Source organism: Camelina sativa, chromosome 13, assembly GCF_030686135.1.
Source record: "Camelina sativa cultivar CO46 ecotype springtype chromosome 13, ASM3068613v1".
Classification (NCBI taxonomy): domain Eukaryota; kingdom Viridiplantae; phylum Streptophyta; class Magnoliopsida; order Brassicales; family Brassicaceae; genus Camelina; species Camelina sativa.
In genome coordinates this window covers 3,619,307-3,636,683 of record NC_141892.1, presented here as the reverse complement: position 1 = coordinate 3,636,683, position 17,377 = coordinate 3,619,307, and the positions used below count along the sequence as shown (strand labels likewise).

At 39.2% G+C, this 17,377-nt stretch overlaps 3 protein-coding genes, 1 non-coding gene and 2 pseudogenes across 7 annotated transcripts; 5 read left to right on the top strand and 1 right to left on the bottom strand.

Annotated features, from left to right (window-relative positions):
* The first annotated feature begins 201 nt into the window (after positions 1 to 201).
* On the top strand, positions 202 to 1,448 carry LOC104734972 (transcription factor HEC3-like). The gene has a single exon (XM_019234767.2). The coding sequence runs from the start codon at positions 323 to 325 to the stop codon at positions 998 to 1,000; it is 678 nt and encodes a 225-aa protein (XP_019090312.1). The 5' UTR covers positions 202 to 322; the 3' UTR covers positions 1,001 to 1,448.
* Positions 1,449 to 2,596: 1,148 nt separating this feature from the next.
* Positions 2,597 to 5,426, top strand: LOC104734971 (histone acetyltransferase of the MYST family 2). 2 transcript variants are annotated; one of them, XM_010454669.2, is made up of 9 exons: positions 2,597 to 2,987; positions 3,302 to 3,390; positions 3,492 to 3,551; positions 3,633 to 3,842; positions 4,091 to 4,159; positions 4,368 to 4,529; positions 4,611 to 4,704; positions 4,790 to 4,932; positions 5,038 to 5,426. In XM_010454669.2, exons 1-9 carry the CDS (start codon positions 2,684 to 2,686, stop codon positions 5,239 to 5,241), a joined length of 1,335 nt encoding a protein of 444 aa, XP_010452971.1. In that variant the 5' UTR covers positions 2,597 to 2,683; the 3' UTR covers positions 5,242 to 5,426. The 2 variants fall into 2 exon arrangements, 1 of the variants encoding a protein (XP_010452971.1); XR_015578973.1 differs by having other exon boundaries at positions 2,616 to 2,987; positions 4,078 to 4,159.
* A 2,135-nt stretch (positions 5,427 to 7,561) lies between these two features.
* Positions 7,562 to 10,906, top strand: LOC104734970 (beta-D-xylosidase 3-like). Its single transcript, XM_010454667.3, has 6 exons — positions 7,562 to 8,241; positions 8,438 to 8,725; positions 8,843 to 9,012; positions 9,100 to 9,548; positions 9,638 to 10,048; positions 10,130 to 10,906. Exons 1-6 carry the CDS (start codon positions 7,807 to 7,809, stop codon positions 10,714 to 10,716), a joined length of 2,340 nt encoding a protein of 779 aa, XP_010452969.1. The 5' UTR covers positions 7,562 to 7,806; the 3' UTR covers positions 10,717 to 10,906.
* On the bottom strand, positions 10,902 to 11,204 carry LOC147929175 (signal recognition particle RNA). Its single transcript, XR_015579118.1, has one exon.
* A 349-nt stretch (positions 11,205 to 11,553) lies between these two features.
* On the top strand, positions 11,554 to 14,514 carry LOC104734968 (beta-D-xylosidase 3-like; annotated as a pseudogene). The gene is made up of 5 exons (XR_015577859.1): positions 11,554 to 12,014; positions 12,121 to 12,408; positions 12,493 to 12,662; positions 12,744 to 13,192; positions 13,268 to 14,514. The product of XR_015577859.1 is annotated as a beta-D-xylosidase 3-like (transcript).
* A 314-nt stretch (positions 14,515 to 14,828) lies between these two features.
* On the top strand, positions 14,829 to 17,374 carry LOC104734967 (magnesium transporter MRS2-7-like; annotated as a pseudogene). Its single transcript, XR_015577860.1, has 12 exons — positions 14,829 to 14,965; positions 15,074 to 15,361; positions 15,469 to 15,498; positions 15,625 to 15,748; positions 15,851 to 15,972; positions 16,075 to 16,149; positions 16,336 to 16,566; positions 16,647 to 16,697; positions 16,786 to 16,830; positions 16,920 to 16,949; positions 17,057 to 17,176; positions 17,262 to 17,374. The product of XR_015577860.1 is annotated as a magnesium transporter MRS2-7-like (transcript).
* Positions 17,375 to 17,377: the final 3 nt, after the last annotated feature.

Genomic DNA, 17,377 nt, shown 5'->3' with positions numbered 1-17,377 from the left:
TGAAAACTAAGATATGTAAACATTTTCGAGCAGATGGAGAATATAAATATCTTATTCTACTAAAAACAATATAGTTTTTTTGGTAACGACTAGTGACGTCCACTTATTGAAAAGAAACATATAAATACAATTTTTATTTTTTTATTTCCCGAACCAAAATCCTTATTGCATCACCAACCTAACCCCTCATCATATGATCACCTTTCTTTTTTCCTTTAAAATACATGCTCTCTCTCTCTCTCTCTCTCGGTCACACACACACACATATGCCTCGAGCTCGCCCCAGGCATTAAAATCTTCACAAATCAAACAAACATAAAGTATGAATAATAATTACAATAATATGAACCCATCTCTCTTCCAAAATTACACTTGGAACAACATCATCAACAGCAGCAACAACAAGAATGAGCACCATCATCATCAACATCATAATGATCCAATCGGTATGGTCATGGACCAACACACCCACCTCCATATCTTCAACCCTTTCTCTTCTTCTCATTTCACTCCCCTCTCATCTTCCCTCGCAACCACCACTCTTTTCTCCGGAGATCAAGAAGACGACGAAGAAGAAGAAGAGCCTCTAGAAGAACTCGATGCTATGAAGGAGATGATGTACAAGATCGCAGCCATGCAGCCGGTCGACATAGACCCAGCAAGCGTCAAGAAACCCAAACGCCGTAACGTCAGGATCTCCGACGACCCTCAGAGCGTGGCTGCTAGACACCGCCGTGAGAGAATCAGTGAGAGGATCAGAATTCTCCAGAGACTAGTGCCAGGTGGCACCAAGATGGATACGGCTTCAATGCTCGACGAAGCTATACGCTATGTTAAGTTCTTGAAACGGCAGATCCGGCTACTCAATAATAATCCAGGAAATCCTCCTCCCCTGCCGCAAGATCAAGCTTCTCAGGCGGTGACGACAACGTCATGGGTTTCGCGGCCACCACCGCCAAATTTTGGCGGTGGGGAAGGAGGAGGAGGGGAATTGATCTAATCAAGGTGACATTTCCATTAATAGTAACTATATTATGCTATAAAGTGTGAGTAATGGTGCAATTATGGAAAGTGTTTATATATATTAAAATGGATACGAAATAAGAATTTGTTAGGATATATAATATATATTGTTGTTGACCGAGAAATGGTTGTGGAATAATCATAACGGTTAGCTTGAGTTGTGTACCACCATATATTTAATATTGTTATCATTTTCGTATATATATAATTCATAATAAGTTCTTGATTTGTAGTTTGGTTGTATACAAGTTTTGGCCGGGCATTTTTCGGGAATAAGAACCATGACGCCATGAAAGAACCCTATTTAAATAGTGTTATCATTACTGTGGACTTTTGTCTTTGTATACTCTCATCGTATATATATATTTGTATTCTATTGTATTCTTTAGAATTTATAGCATATGTATGAATCTACTCCATTACCTCATTTTTCGTCTTGCGTATACATATCTCACATTCGAATGTTTATATGTAATAATCATGATTACATAAAATATATACACTTATTATATATATCAAGTACAAAAAATAGAAATGGGTATGAAGAAAATATTCGATTACCACTAAACAAAAAAATAACAAATAATATATAGTCTATAAACGTATCCATTAGACTTTTGTGAAATAGCTAACGACATATTATATTTAGTATTGATAAAAACGTTTATCATAATGAAATATAAGATCTCCATAAACGATATACTATTTTGTTATCAAGTCAAAAACTCATGTCTAAATTAACCGATATATATACATATAATCGTATAAGCCAAAGAAGGAGCATATTGGGTACATTTATATAGAGGATGGTGCAGACTGCAGAGAGAAAAGTGTACTGGCTCGTTTGTCTTCGAATTAATTAATGAATATGGAAGTTCAATTAAAACAGTTGCAATCTCTTTTTACCTTCCCAATAATAAAAAGAAAACCTATGACAACAAACAAAGCATTAAAAAAAAACAAAAGAAGAACAGAGCTTTGCTCCACACTTGTTGGTAAAAAAAACTCAGAAAGTAGCAGAGAGACACACTAAAATCTCTGCTCTTTGTTTACTTCACTTCGATATTTCCGCTGACTTTTGTGTCTCCTCAGTCCTCACATTCATAGAGTTTTAATGAAAAGACACAACGAACTGTCAGTGAGATTCAATGAAACTTATATCCATTTTGCTAACGAAATCATTTAATAGCTTTTTGCTTTCTTTTCGTGACAACATAGTTATCTAGATTCATAGCCTAGCTAGCTAGAGATAAATACAAGAACTTAAACGTCTAAATTAGCTCAAACAGCCATCACATACAAAGAGATTTAATACAAAGAGATTTAAAAAAACCGATTCAAATTTTTTTTTTTTTTTTTTTGGTGAAAACAAAAATGATTCAAGATACATAGTTCTTACATGATCAAATTTATCTGACTAATAACAGTGATCAGTTTGATTTATATACATATGGACTTGGCTAAAAAGATGTCCACAACATTAAATATCAATAATTTATTTCTCGGCCCGTAAAGAAGGGCCCAAGTTGCGTGAAAAGTAACATCTGATGGGCCTAACTTATTTCAAGCGTCCGTTTTGATCTCTCTAGTTCCTCTCTAAGTCTCTAACTCATATCAGAGAGAAAGCCCACCCGGTAATCTCCGCCGACCCGACCGAGAAATGGGATCGTCAGCAAATACAGAAACTAACGGCACCGGACCGCCACCTTCGTCGTCGAATCAAAAGCCTCCGGCAATGAACGGAGGTGATTTGTCTCATCCTCCTCCGTTAGCTCTTGATCAGGCGATCGTAATGTCTGATCCGTCGAAGAAGAGGAAAATGGTAATGCTTCCTCTCGAAGTTGGCACTCTCGTGATGTGTCGGTGGAGAGACGGCAAACACCATCCCGTGAAAGTAATTGAGCGCCGGAGGATACATAACGGCTGTACGAATGATTACGAGTATTACGTTCATTACACTGAGTGTACGTCGTTTAACTCCCCCATCACGTTTTGATCTAGGGTTTTCAATTTTGGTTGATTTGTACGGTTGAACCTCAAAAAGGTGGAAATTTTTGTCTAGGGTGTATAATGTAGGAAGTTAAATTTCGAGCCTTTATCTATTGGGTCATTAGATTTGGCTTCAAAACAAGCTGTGTGAGATTTTTGAGAAGGAGATTAAGTTCTGCATTGAGTAAAGTGATTATAAAGTTGGTGGTTGTTAAATCTTTTGATGGAATCATCAGTGTGTGTATGTTTTGAATGTTTGATTTTAGTGATTTGTTTTCTGAAACTGCAGTTAATAGGAGACTGGATGAATGGACTCATCTGGACCAACTAGACCTTGACTCGGTAGAGTGTGCTGTAGATGAAAAAGTGGAAGAAAAGGTGCTTTCTTTAGTTTTTGTGTTGTTTAGTTGCATAAGTCTCCGTAAGTTTTCTCTTCTACGTTTTTCATTGAGCAGAGAATTATGTCTTATGTTTTCTAGGTAACGAGCTTGAAGAAGACACGCCACCAGAAGAGGAAGATTGATGAGACTCATGTAGAGGTGAGTGGTAATTGATGCCTTTTCAAGGCAATTCATGGAAACATCAGGCTTAAGTTGATTCGAGATTTTTGTGTTATGTAGGGTCATGAGGAGCTGGATGCAGCAAGTTTGCGTGAACATGAAGAGTTCACGAAAGTGAAGAACATAGCAACAGTTGAGCTTGGAAAATATGAGATTGAGACTTGGTACTTCTTCCCTTTTCCGCCAGAATACAATGACTGCGTGAAGCTCTTTTTTTGTGAGTTTTGCCTGAACTTCATGAAACGCAAAGAGCAGCTTCGAAGGCATATGGTGAGCAACTGTTTTTCTTTATCTTTAAGTCAGCATCATAACTTTATTTCCACTGCGAGGTTCAATATTTTTTGGTTTCACATCCGTTTTCTCTGTTCTTGCATTCCAGTTTCATTTCTGAAGATAGTAGCCAATCTTTTAGATTCTGTTGAATATTTTCACCGACTTGCATATCTATATTCACGGTTCAGTAAAGTTGCATTACCATTTTACCATACTTTTATTTATCTTGTAGCTTTGCCCTGCAGAGAAAGTGTGACCTGAAGCACCCCCCTGGTGATGAAATTTATCGAAGTGGTACCTTGTCAATGTTTGAGGTAATATCCCGAGATCTGTATCTGGTATTGTTCTTGTTTCACTGGAAATGATGTTTATATTGCTAACTTTATCACCTGTTTTTTTTTGTATATGGATGCTTATTAGTTATTATCTCTCATTTGGTTATGTTGTACATCAACAAGTAAATCTTCACCAAGCAGAAATTTTTCCAAATATCTTTTCTCTAACTGTACTCCAATCTTACAGGTTGATGGCAAAAAGAACAAGGTTTATGCACAGAATCTCTGTTACCTGGCAAAGTTATTTCTTGACCACAAAACTCTTTACTACGACGTTGATTTGTTTCTGTTCTACGTTCTTTGCGAATGTGATGATCGAGGGTGCCACAAGGTTGGATACTTCTCAAAGGTAATACAGCACATTATTTACAGATATGTTTGGTTTCCATTGTTTGGTTTGTTAATAAAACGTAACTTCTACTGGGTACAGGAGAAGCATTCGGAAGAAGCATACAACTTAGCTTGCATTCTAACCCTGCCTTCGTATCAAAGAAAAGGCTATGGAAAATTCTTGATAGCCTTTTGTGAGTTCTTTGACACTTTGACTCTTTTGGTCTTCTCAACCCCATTCCGATAAAAACAATGACCGATTGCCCTTCTGAGTTGCAGCCTATGAACTGTCAAAGAAAGAGGGAAAAGTTGGGACACCGGAAAGACCCTTGTCGGATCTAGGCTTACTAAGCTACAGAGGTTATTGGACTCGTGTTCTATTAGATATCTTAAAAAAACATAAAGGAAACATTTCTATCAAGGTTAGATTGTGTTTCAGAACGATAGAAATTCGTAGGCTAATCTTGATTTCTGTGATCTAATTAAGGATCTGCCCATCTGTCTCTGTTTCATGTACAATGATGTAGGAGCTGAGTGACATGACAGCGATCAAGGCGGAAGATATATTAAGCACACTTCAGAGCCTAGAACTGATACAGTACAGGAAAGGACAACACGTGATCTGTGCGGATCCAAAGGTTCTGGACAGACATTTGAAAGCTGCAGGCCGAGGTGGTCTTGATGTAGATGTTAGCAAATTGATTTGGACACCTTACAAGGACCAGAGTTAAGAGTACGGCACGCTCTTCTTGTGCCATTCGATTGGATTTGACTGTGTAAGTATCTTCGTTATATAAAACGGGCTTTCTCCTAAAATGTCTGTGTAGTTTTACTTGTATATGTTGAATCGTACTGGGAATGGTGTTTATAAACATCCCTTATAATGGGAAATCTGAAGCAACTTCATTGTTTCATCTTTCTTTTTTTCTTTCTAGTATATGTGACCATTTGGACCTCTAGTTAACTAACGTACACAAATATATGCATTTGTGGTTTAAAGTGAAAAATGTTCGGAAGATACATTATTGAAATGTAGCAAACATCATTTGTAACTAGCAATGCAAAACTCATACTATTTTGATAGTGAACAACAAACATGAAAAAATGAGAAAAGAAAACAAAATATATCATGGAATCAAATATTTATAAATGGTGTAAACAAAAAATTGCAGTATTGATCAAAATATCATTTCAGCTGGTTTTTTTTAAAAACAAAATGTTTTAGTTTAAAATACAGTATCTATGCAAAATGATGATGTTGATATTCCACGATAGAAGCCAACTCATTTATGTCTGTATCCTCCAGTTAAAGTCCACATCATCTCATTCATGACCAACGAACCTAAACTTTTGATTTTAGGTTTATTGGTGCCAATGTGGTCCATTCCATTGTTAACATTTTGTGTATATATTCTCTTCTTTATTGAAACAGTGAAACATATCGTGATAGCCCAAATAGTTTCGTCTTCTTCTTTTGTTAACCTATAGGCTATGAATTAAGTTTGATATATACAATATGAGTTTATAAAGTAACCATACAGTCAGTCCGATTTTGCGCCAGATTTTCGTTGTTTTAATTAGATGACCAATCGTTATCAATATTTAATAATTTTCTTACGTAAATCTAGAGTTTCCAAGTCTTGCGGTTGGTCACACTACTCAATAGATTACAAGCTCAAAATAGAGTTTTAATTAACCATCAGAATATGTGAAATGTTGTATATATTGTGGATTTTTAATTCATGGAAACCCCATTAGATTCTTGAAGAAGAATTTTGAGTTTTTAAAAAGTTATTGTAAAGTATATCAATATCATTTATAAGATGTTCTCAATACGATATATTAGAAGACAAAAAAAAAAGTGATTGTATTTTGAATTTCCGAGTTTGCTATTGAATTAGTATCGTGTTCAAAAAAGGCAGAGATATATATATAGCTGCATCAGCATGGCTGCATGCTTATGGGATGCATGTGCCTCCGAAATTTTTAGGTTAATTTTGTTTTTATTCAGACTTCAGTGTACTACGAACACACAATCCTACCATTAACAACTCAGCCGCACATAGATTATAATTTACTGTTTCGTTGAATTGTATTACAAAAAATAGAGGAATATTCACAGTTATTAAAATAAGAAAAAGACATGACACCTAATTTCTTATTCCTTCCATACTACTAACTTTGTTATTTTAGTACGTCGAAAGTAGATTTGCCGTCGACCAATCAAGAGACAGCTATGTATTCTGCATCCAACAGCAAAGTTTGCTCAAAATGTCTGCTGATGGCACTGAAAGCCGCAAACCTACTAACGATTCAAAATAATACCCAAAATAGAAAAACACCTTTCTCGTACATATATACTCTTATTCAAAATAAAAACGAATTATTATAAACGCTAACAGCTGTTCTTTTAACCGATGCATATGCAACCATTTGTGTTTTAATAACTACCTATGTCTATATTGACTATGTAACCTCGATATGTCATATCCATACTTTAAAATAATAATATATGACCAAATCATCCAAAGTCTTTGCATATAGGTGAAATCGAACTTTACAAATTCAAGATGTTTTGTCCAATCCTAACAATTTTGAAACAATAGTGTACATAAAGTTTTGATCACAACAATTCTGAGGTCAGAAAATAATTAATCATTATGATGAGAAAAATTGGTATCTAAATAAAAGGTGTTTGGTTACTAAGTATGCTACTTAACTAAAAAAAAAGCAATAAGTCGATAGATCAGATAACTATTTATTTGGTTTTGTTAAAGTGAGTCATGAGCATGGCAATGTTGGGGACATGGAGTGACGGTGTGTCATGCAAATATAAATCTATCAGCCACAGACTCAGAAAACAATGAAGGCTGGTTACACTTAAGTTAGGGGCTTGTTTGGATGGATCACTAAGAAGTAAAAGGCAGTAGCCACAGAAGAAAACAACATGACATAAGTTATATGGACAATAATCACTAAGTTTAATCAAACAAAAAAATATATGTGTAGAGACAAGAATTTAGAAAACCGACTATGAAATATGTTTTTGTTAACATAAAGACTATTAACCTTTTTCTAACAGAGAGCAGGAAATGTCATTATTATTCATAGTGACATTTCATCTCGAAGGCTGCAACTTCTAAATAAATACAAAAATATATATAAACAACTTTTAAAAATTGTTATCTTAAATTAACAATGTGCCAACCAGCGTTACCACTTTTGTTAGTATATAACAGTGATCAGTAGACAATAAAAACAAACCAAAGAAAAAGAACTCGAGGCGAAAAGATACAATGAGTTCTTCTTGGTTAACAAGCCGAAACAGAGCACTCTCCTCTGTTTCCACTCTTTTCCTCTCTTTCCTCCTCTGCATCTCCGAGCAATCGAACGCTCAGTCTTCTCCGGTATTCGCCTGTGACGTCACCCGAAACCCTTCTCTAGCCGCGCTTGGATTCTGCAACACGGGGTTGAAGATCAAAGCCCGAGTCACCGATCTTGTCGGAAGATTAACGTTGGAGGAGAAAATCGGGTTTTTGGGGAGCAAAGCTGTCGGCGTGAGCCGCCTTGGGATTCCGGATTACAACTGGTGGTCGGAGGCACTTCATGGCGTCTCTAACGTCGGAAGTGGTACTAATTTCTCCGGTCAAATCCGTGGCGCCACTAGCTTCCCACAAGTTATACTCACGGCCGCTTCTTTCAATGTGTCTTTGTTCCAAGCCATTGGCAAGGTGAAAGAACTATCTCCTTTTTAATTTTCCTCATTTTTGGGTATTGTGACAATTCACTCATTATGCAAATGAGAGATTTTGTTTCTTAGGGCACAAGTAATGATTCTTATATAATATTGTTTTTTGATGCTTTAGACAGGAGTGTTTTCTTGCTTTTACCTTCAATAATTTTTTTTTTTTTACATATTGGTTTAAGGTTGTATCGACGGAGGCGAGGGCAATGTACAATGTGGGATTAGCCGGTTTAACGTTTTGGTCACCGAATGTGAACATATTCCGGGACCCAAGATGGGGAAGAGGACAAGAGACTCCAGGCGAGGACCCAACACTCTCGAGCAAATACGCGGTGGCTTATGTTAAAGGTCTTCAGGAGGCTGACGGTGGAGATCCTAACCGTCTCAAAGTCGCCGCTTGCTGCAAACACTACACCGCCTATGACGTTGATAATTGGACAGATGTCCATCGTTTCACTTTCAACGCCGTGGTAAGAAGAGAGAGTTTTTTTGGATTCTTTGAATATTATGGAACTTTTGTTATTGGTCACATCAAATACATTTCATTGTTTTATTATCTGTTTTTTTTTCGTGTTGTGTTGGATTAGGTGAACCAACAAGATATGGCTGATACGTTTCAACCACCGTTCAAGAGTTGTGTGGTTGATGGGAATGTGGCTAGTGTCATGTGTTCTTACAACCAAGTTAACGGTAAACCGACATGCGCTGATCCTGATCTGCTTTCCGGTGTGATCCGTGGTCAATGGAAGCTAAACGGGTAAGGTTGCTTTTTTCTAGTTGTTTAGTTCAATGAATTAAGGGTTTGGTTCCCGTTTATAAAATCATCGGTTTGGTTTTTTGTTAGATACATTGTTTCGGATTGTGATTCAGTAGATGTGTTCTATACAAACCAACACTATACCAAGACTCCAGGGGAAGCTGTGGCCATATCTATCTTGGCAGGTTTGGATTTAAATTGTTATCATTTCACGGATGAACACGCATTGGAAGCGGTCAAGGCGGGTGTGGTTAACGAAGCAGCTATTGACAATGCGATTTCAAACAATTTCGCCACTCTGATGCGTTTGGGGTTCTTCGATGGAGACCCCAAGAAGCAGCTCTATGGTGGTCTTGGTCCTAAAGACGTTTGCACCGCTGAGAACCAAGAACTCGCTAGAGATGCCGCAAGGCAAGGCATTGTCTTGCTTAAGAACTCTGCTGGTTCGCTTCCGCTCTCACCTTCCGCCATCAAAACGTTAGCCGTGATTGGACCAAACGCCAAAGCCGACGTAACGATGATTGGAAACTACCACGGTAAATTGTAAATAACACAAACGAAAGAGTAGTGATCATTGTCTCGATAAGCGTAAATGTGTGAAACCAAGAACGTATTTATCTTTCAGGTGACCCATGCAAGTACACAACACCGCTTCAGGGACTGGCAGAAACGGTGACGTCTACCTATCAGCCTGGCTGTTCTAACGTGGCGTGCAAAGAACCGGATATAGGCTCAGCCGCAGCTCTGGCAGCTTCTTCGGATGCTGTCGTGCTCGTTATGGGCGAAGATCAAACAATTGAGCAGGAGGACCTTGACCGGGTTGACCTGTATCTTCCCGGGAAGCAGCCAGAGCTAGTGACTCAAGTGGCTAAAGCGGCAAAAGGACCGGTGGTGTTAGTCATAATGTCCGGTGGAGGATTTGACATTACATTCGCCAAGAACGATGAGAAGATCACAAGCATTATGTGGGTCGGATACCCTGGTGAAGCCGGTGGTCTCGCCATCGCTGACGTCATCTTCGGTCGTCATAATCCGAGTAAGACTCTGTTTTCTCCCAGGTATAAACCGGTTCGGGTTTATTAATTTTAAATAACCGGTGGTTTTATCTTTCGGTTAGGCGGGAGTTTACCGATGACGTGGTATCCGCAATCCTACGTGGAGAAAGTTCCGATGTCAAATATGAACATGAGACCCGACAAACCAAACGGGTATCCGGGTCGGACTTACCGATTCTACGCCGGAGAAACCGTATACGCCTTCGGAGACACGCTCAGCTACACTACATTCGACCATCGGCTAATCAAAGCTCCACGACTCGTCTCTCTCAGTCTCGACAAGAGCCACCCTTGCCGATCGTCGGAGTGCCAATCACTGGACGCGATCGGACCACACTGCGAGAACGCGGACGAGGGAGGATCGGGTTTCGAGGTTCAATTGAATGTAAAGAACGCTGGAGACAGAGAGGGCAGCCACACGGTGTTTCTGTTTACCACGCCGCCGGCAATACACGGGTCTCCGATTAAGCATCTTCTAGGGTTTGAGAAGGTTCGTCTGGGGAAAAACGAAGAAGCGGTGGTTAGGTTTAACGTCGATGTGTGTAAGGATCTGAGTGTGGTTGATGAGATCGGAACGAGGAAGATTGCTTTAGGCCATCATCTTCTCCATGTGGGAAGCTTGAAACACTCCTTGAACATTACTGTTTGATCCGATGGATCTTTTTATTTTCAACTGGAAAAATATTAAATATATTATTATGAAATAAAATGAGATAGGAAATTAAAATTGTTTTTAAAAAAAATTGTGGTTCACACTACAAAAATAGTAAATATATATATATATATCCATTAATGAAATAAAATGAGATAGCAAATTAAAAATGTTAAAAAGAAAAAAATGGTGGTTCAGGCTGGGTACGAACCAGCAGATCATGGTGGATCAGTGTGGCGACGAACCGTGGTCCATCCACTGCTTAGAGTGGGAGGTAGTCGCTGCTCTGTGAAGCTAGCCTCACGCATTACCCTCCAACTTTAGGAAAGGTCCGAACCAAACCTTTGCTCAGTTCGTAACCACTCACAGCTTGGACTGGGCGGTTCGAAACCATGCCAACAACAGATCCGGCCCGTCGGTCGAGTCAGCGTTCCACCGTCTTATAGTCCCCACTTGGGTTACAAGCTCTCGTTACATAGCTCGACGTTAGAGTGTTGATTTGGTGCAATATGTAAAATGACAAATTTTGAGTAGAGAAACCGATGTGGGATATTGGAGAAGGTTGACTCATTGACTGTCCCACGATTAGATATATTATCGACCAAACTTAGGCAGATAATGATAATTACGTTTTCCTTATTACAAGTATTTGAATATGTGTTGTTTTATGCCATAAAAGGATACTTAATATAAGTTTGGGTAATTGTGAAGGATGCTTTGACTCCACCAAACCTCTCAATACAAAAATCTTTATAAGTCAAAGATGATTAATGATGAAAATTACCAAAAGCAAAGCATTCAAATATATTCTTGCATTTTCTTGTTTTATCTATGATTTAACAAGTAAAACAAATTCAACATAAAAAGCATATACAATGGGAAGAAGAAACAGAGCACCCTCCTCTGTTCTTCTCTGTTTCTTGCTCTACATCTCTTTTGTCTTCGAGTCCTCAAACGCCCAGTCTTTTTCGGCTTTCGCCTGCAACGTTTCAGGAAACAATTCTCTTGCCAGGTTTGGGTTTTGCAACACCAAACTAAAAATCGAAAGCCGAGTCGCCGATCTCGTTGGGAGTCTAACGTTGCAAGAGAAGATAAGATTTTTAGGGAGCAGCGGAAACGGTGCTAGCCGCTTGGGGATTCCGACGTATGAGTGGTGGGCAGAGGCACTTCACGGGGTATCTTTCATCGGACCAGCCACTCGTTTCACCAAGCTTGTCCCTAGCGCCACATGCTTCCCTCAAGTTATTCTCACCGCTGCTTCATTCAATGTCTCTTTGTTCAAGGCTATTGGCAAAGTACAAGAATAATATAATATCACATTTCCTTGAACTTTTCCACAATATGTTAGATGACGGTTGCTTTCTTTGAAAAATTAACGTTAATTATATGAATTGGTTTAAGGCTGTGTCCACGGAGGCGAGGGCAATGTACAATGTGGGATTGGCTGGATTAACGTATTGGTCACCTAATGTGAACATATTTCGTGACCCGAGATGGGGAAGAGGACAAGAGACTCCAGGCGAGGACCCAACACTCTCGAGCAAATACGCGGTAGCATATGTTAAAGGTCTTCAGGAGACTGACAGTGGGAATCCTAACCGTCTAAAAGTCGCTGCTTGCTGTAAACACTCAACCGCCTATGACCTTGAAAAATGGAAAGGAGTTTCACGTTATACTTTTAATGCCGTGGTAATTCATTTTGATATTTGGTCTGATTTAAGTACATTTATAGTTGTATGATCTCCCGTAACTGTTCAGTGTGTGTTGGATTAGGTGACACAACAAGATTTGGATGATACATACAACGTACCATTTAAGAGTTGTGTGACTGATGGGAAAGTGGCTTGTATCATGTGTTCTTACAACCAAGTTAACGGTAAACCCACTTGCGCGGATCCTGGTTTGCTTTCGGGTCTAATCCGCGGTCAATGGAAATTAAACGGGTACGTAGAAAAAATAGTCTCTGATTACCATATCTAATTCTACGATGGGTGCGGTTTCAAATTTTTTTGGGTTTGTTTTAGGTACATTGTTTCGGACTGCGATTCATTAGGAATATTGTATGGTGCACAACACTATACCAAGACTCCAGAGGAAGCAGCAGCTAAATCTATACTGGCAGGTTTGGATCTAAATTGTGGTTCTTTCTTGGGTAACCACACAGAGAATGCGGTCAAGAAGGGGATGATCAAAGAAGCAGCTATCAACAAAGCGATTTCAAACAATTTTGCTACTCTGATGCGCCTAGGATTCTTTGACGGTAACCCTAAGAATCAGCCCTATGGTAGTTTGGGTCCCAAGGACGTGTGCACGGCCGAACACCGAGAACTAGCTGTAGAAACCGCAAGGCAAGGCATCGTCTTGCTCAAGAACGTAGCTGGTTCGTTACCGCTCTCTCCTTCCGCCATCAAGACGTTGGCCGTGATCGGACCAAATGCTAATGTCACAAGAACAATGATAGGAAACTACGAAGGTAAATCCATAACTTAAAATCGAATTATGAACTAAAACATGGAATGTGAATCGAATCTAACTGTTCTTGATTCAGGCGTGGCTTGCAAGTATACAACACCGCTGCAAGGACTTGAGAGGACTGTGTTGACGACGAAGTATCATCGTGGCTGCAACAACGTGACGTGCTTAGCGGCGGATTTAGATTCAGCTGCGGCTCTGGGCGGCATCTGCGGATGTGACGGTGTTAGTAATGGGAGCCGATCAATCTATTGAGAAGGAGAAATTAGATCGCATAGACCTGAATCTGCCCGGAAAACAACAAGAGCTTGTGACCCATGTGGCCAAGGCGGCAAAAGGACCGGTGGTGCTAGTCATAATGTCCGGTGGAGGGTTTGACATTACATTCGCTAAGAACGATAAGAAGATCAAAAGTATCATGTGGGTCGGATACCCTGGTGAAGCCGGTGGTCTCGCTATTGCTGACGTCATCTTCGGTCGCCATAATCCGAGTAAGACTCTTATTTAACCGGTCCGGTTTACAATTGAATTTTGGTAACCGGTGAACTTTTTATATTTGTGGTAGGTGGGAATTTGCCGATGACGTGGTATCCTCAGTCCTACGTGGAGAAAGTTCCGATGACGAACATGAACATGAGACCCGACAAATTAAGAGGGTATCCGGGTCGGACTTATCGGTTTTACAGCGGAGAAACCGTATACGCCTTCGGACATGGGCTCAGTTACAGTAATTTCAGGCACCAGCTTCTTAAAGCTCCGAAGCTCGTCTCTCTCAATCTTGAAGAGAGCCACGCTTGCCTATCTTCGGAGTGTCAATCACTGGACGCGTTCGGACAGCATTGCGATAACGCCGTCGGTGGAAGATTGGATTTCGAGGTTCAACTGAAGGTAACGAACGCCGGAGACAGAGAAGGGACACACACGGTGTTTCTATTCACGACGCCGCCGGAAGTACACGGTTCTCCTATTAAGCACCTTCTAAGTTTCGAGAAGGTTCGTCTGAGGGAAAACGAAGAAGCGATGGTTAGGTTTAAGGTCGATGTGTGTAAGGATCTGAGTGTGGTTGATGAAATTGGAACGAGGAAGATTGCTTTAGGCCATCATCTTCTCCACGTGGGTAGCTTGAAACACTCCTTGAACATTAGTAGTGTCTGATTCTAAAGATTGATTTCTCAAAGGAGAGATGAGTATAATTTGTTAGAAAAGGTTTGATAAACAAAACAAAAAAAGAGGAAAGGTTCGGTTTTTTCCCTTTTCTATATATTTTGGGTTGGAAAAAAATGGAAATTTATATCAAAAATAAATTATTTGAGGTTTTCTTATTATTTTGAGTGACTATCACTAGACCAATCCATGATACAGAACTGTTAAACAGAGCATTCTTTAAACACAAAAGGAACAAAATTTCAGATATTTTGGTAAATCGCGTCTTGAGCGATTTGTTTGAGCGTTTCTAAATTAAAAAAAATGATTAAAATTAATGTACCTTTTTTAAAAACAAAAATTGAAATTTTCTAGTCTCTTCTTCTTCTTCTTCATCATCTTCTTCTCGGTCAACGCCAAACAAAATCGTGATCGTCGCCGTCGAAGCCTATCTTTATCGTCGTCGTCTTTTTAAAAGTCGAAAGACGTAAAACAATGGTACTTGTTGTCTCCAGGCTTATAAAAAAAGAAGAAACCAATTTGAAAAAGCAGAACAACGACTTTCGAGGAGTTTAATAATGGAAAAAAGGAGCAGATACTACGAAAACACACTTTTTATTATTCCAACTGGGTATTTTATTTTGTATGAACAGTTCTTGTAGCCAGGGAAAAAAGTTTCGATCTTGCTAACTCTTTTAACTTTTTGTTTTCTCTTCTTAAATCCCGCTGAATATTTTAGGCTTTGAGTGCAATTTGTGAAGAAGAATTGGAGATGTCGCCTGACGGAGAACTTGTTCCGGTGGATTCATCATCGACGGTTGTAGCGACGAAGAGGAAGACATCTCAGTCATCGAGGAGTTGGATTTCTATAGACGCGACAGGGGAAAAAACTGTGCTTGACGTTGACAAGTACGTGATTATGCACCGTGTTCAGATCCACGCTCGTGATCTACGGATCCTTGACCCAAATCTTTTTTACCCTTCTGCTATTTTGGGTCGAGAGAGAGCCATTGTTCTTAACTTAGAGGTTGGGACTTTGTTTTGTATGTTTGTTTGTTTGTTTGCTCCTCTGCTTTTGTTTTCTAGTTTAATCCATGTTTTGATTGATTAGTGTTTTGTTTTGGTCTGATGCAGTATATAAAGGCCATCATCACTGCTGAAGAGGTCAGAATCAGTTTACTTTTTGTATATGTAGTGTTCTTTCTTACTGGCTTGTAGCTAAATGTGAACACTTTGGAACATTTTCTTAGTGATGATGGTTTTGTTTGGTTACTTGAAAATGCTTTACAGGTTTTGATTCGGGATTCGTCTGATGAAAATGTTATTCCCGTCCTAGAGGAGTTTCGGAGACGCTTGCCTGTTGGAAGCGAGGCACACGGTGGTCATGGAGATGGTGATGTGGGGGAAGAAGATGGTACGTACCAGTCAACATTTGTCATCTTAAGCATTGAACCATTCATTCTTTTCACTTTTGGTATTTTTGAAATGTGGTGCTTCTTGTTATACTGTTTATTAGAGTCTCCGTTTGAATTCCGGGCGCTAGAGGTGGCTTTGGAAGCTATTTGTAGTTTCCTAGCTGCAAGGACAACAGAACTAGAGAAGTCTGCTTACCCTGCTTTGGATGAACTTACCTTGAAGGTAGGGACCCTACCGTAGGGTAGCTAACTCAGCAATTATTTTCATCACTACTCCGTTTCCAACTTTATTTCAGTTGATGATGACCATTGTTTCATTTTGTAGATAAGTAGCCGTAACTTGGAAAGGGTTCGTAAATTGAAGAGTGCCATGACCCGATTGACAGCTCGGGTCCAAAAGGTGAGCATATATCACTGTGAAATAGAGTCTATATTTGTGTAAGATACTTAAGCCTCATGACACTTAACTCTGTCTTAGAGTGAGTCATAAACTCATCTTGTACTTTAAGTATTATCCCTCTTCACATGTTTCATATCAACCTCTAGGCTAAAAGAGACTCGTTAAAAGAAGCATAACCTTTTGCAGGTAAGGGATGAGCTTGAACAATTGTTGGATGATGATGGTGATATGGCTGATCTCTACCTTACGAGGAAGCTTGTTGGTGTATCTTCATCGCTTAGCGTTTCTGATGAACCCATTTGGTATCCTACGTCCCCAACAATTGGTTCCAAGATTTCCAGAGCAAGTAGAGTAAGTTTAGCCACGATTCGCGGGGACGACGAAAATGATGTTGAAGAAGTTGAAATGTTGCTGGAGGTTGTGATGTCTACCATTATATATATATGTGTTATCAGCTACATATGAAATCTAAATAACCTTTTGATTTTGTTATACAGGCATATTTTATGCAAATCGACAGCACTTTGAACAAATTCGAATGAGGTATTGTTATCTTCTTGTTCCTGTTTCTTTTCTAGTGGTGAATCTGTGTGACACCTCTTGACTTAGAAAAAGTATAATTGTAACATGATGCAGCTACGTGAGTATATTGATGACACAGAGGATTACATTAACATCCAGGTAAGCCAAAAATGAAAACTCAGAATGTTATGTACATGTAATCTCTCTTATATAGGCTATATATATAATCAATGACTGTTTATTTGCAGTTAGACAATCATCGAAATCAGCTGATTCAGGTTAGAGTGGATATAAAAAGAAAGTATAAGACTAGTAAATGTTTTCTTTGATAAGATTTTGATGTGTGTATAAAGCATACCATGTATATATGGCTGTATGTATGCAGTTAGAGCTAATGTTAAGCTCTGGAACCGTCTGTGTATCAATGTACTCAATGATCGCGGGAATATTCGGCATGAACATCCCCAATACATGGAACCACGACCATGGATACATTTTCAAATGGGTAAGAGTCACGTTTCAGTTTCCAGGAGTCTAGATTGGTCATTACAGCCTGATATCATTGGTGTGTGTTTTTGTTGTTGTTGAAGGTCGTGAGTCTCACGGGAACGTTCTGCGCAGTCTTGTTCGTGATTATACTGTCGTACGCCCGGTTTAGAGGGCTCATCGGATCTTAATGATAAAGAGAGGGCAATTGGTACAGGAA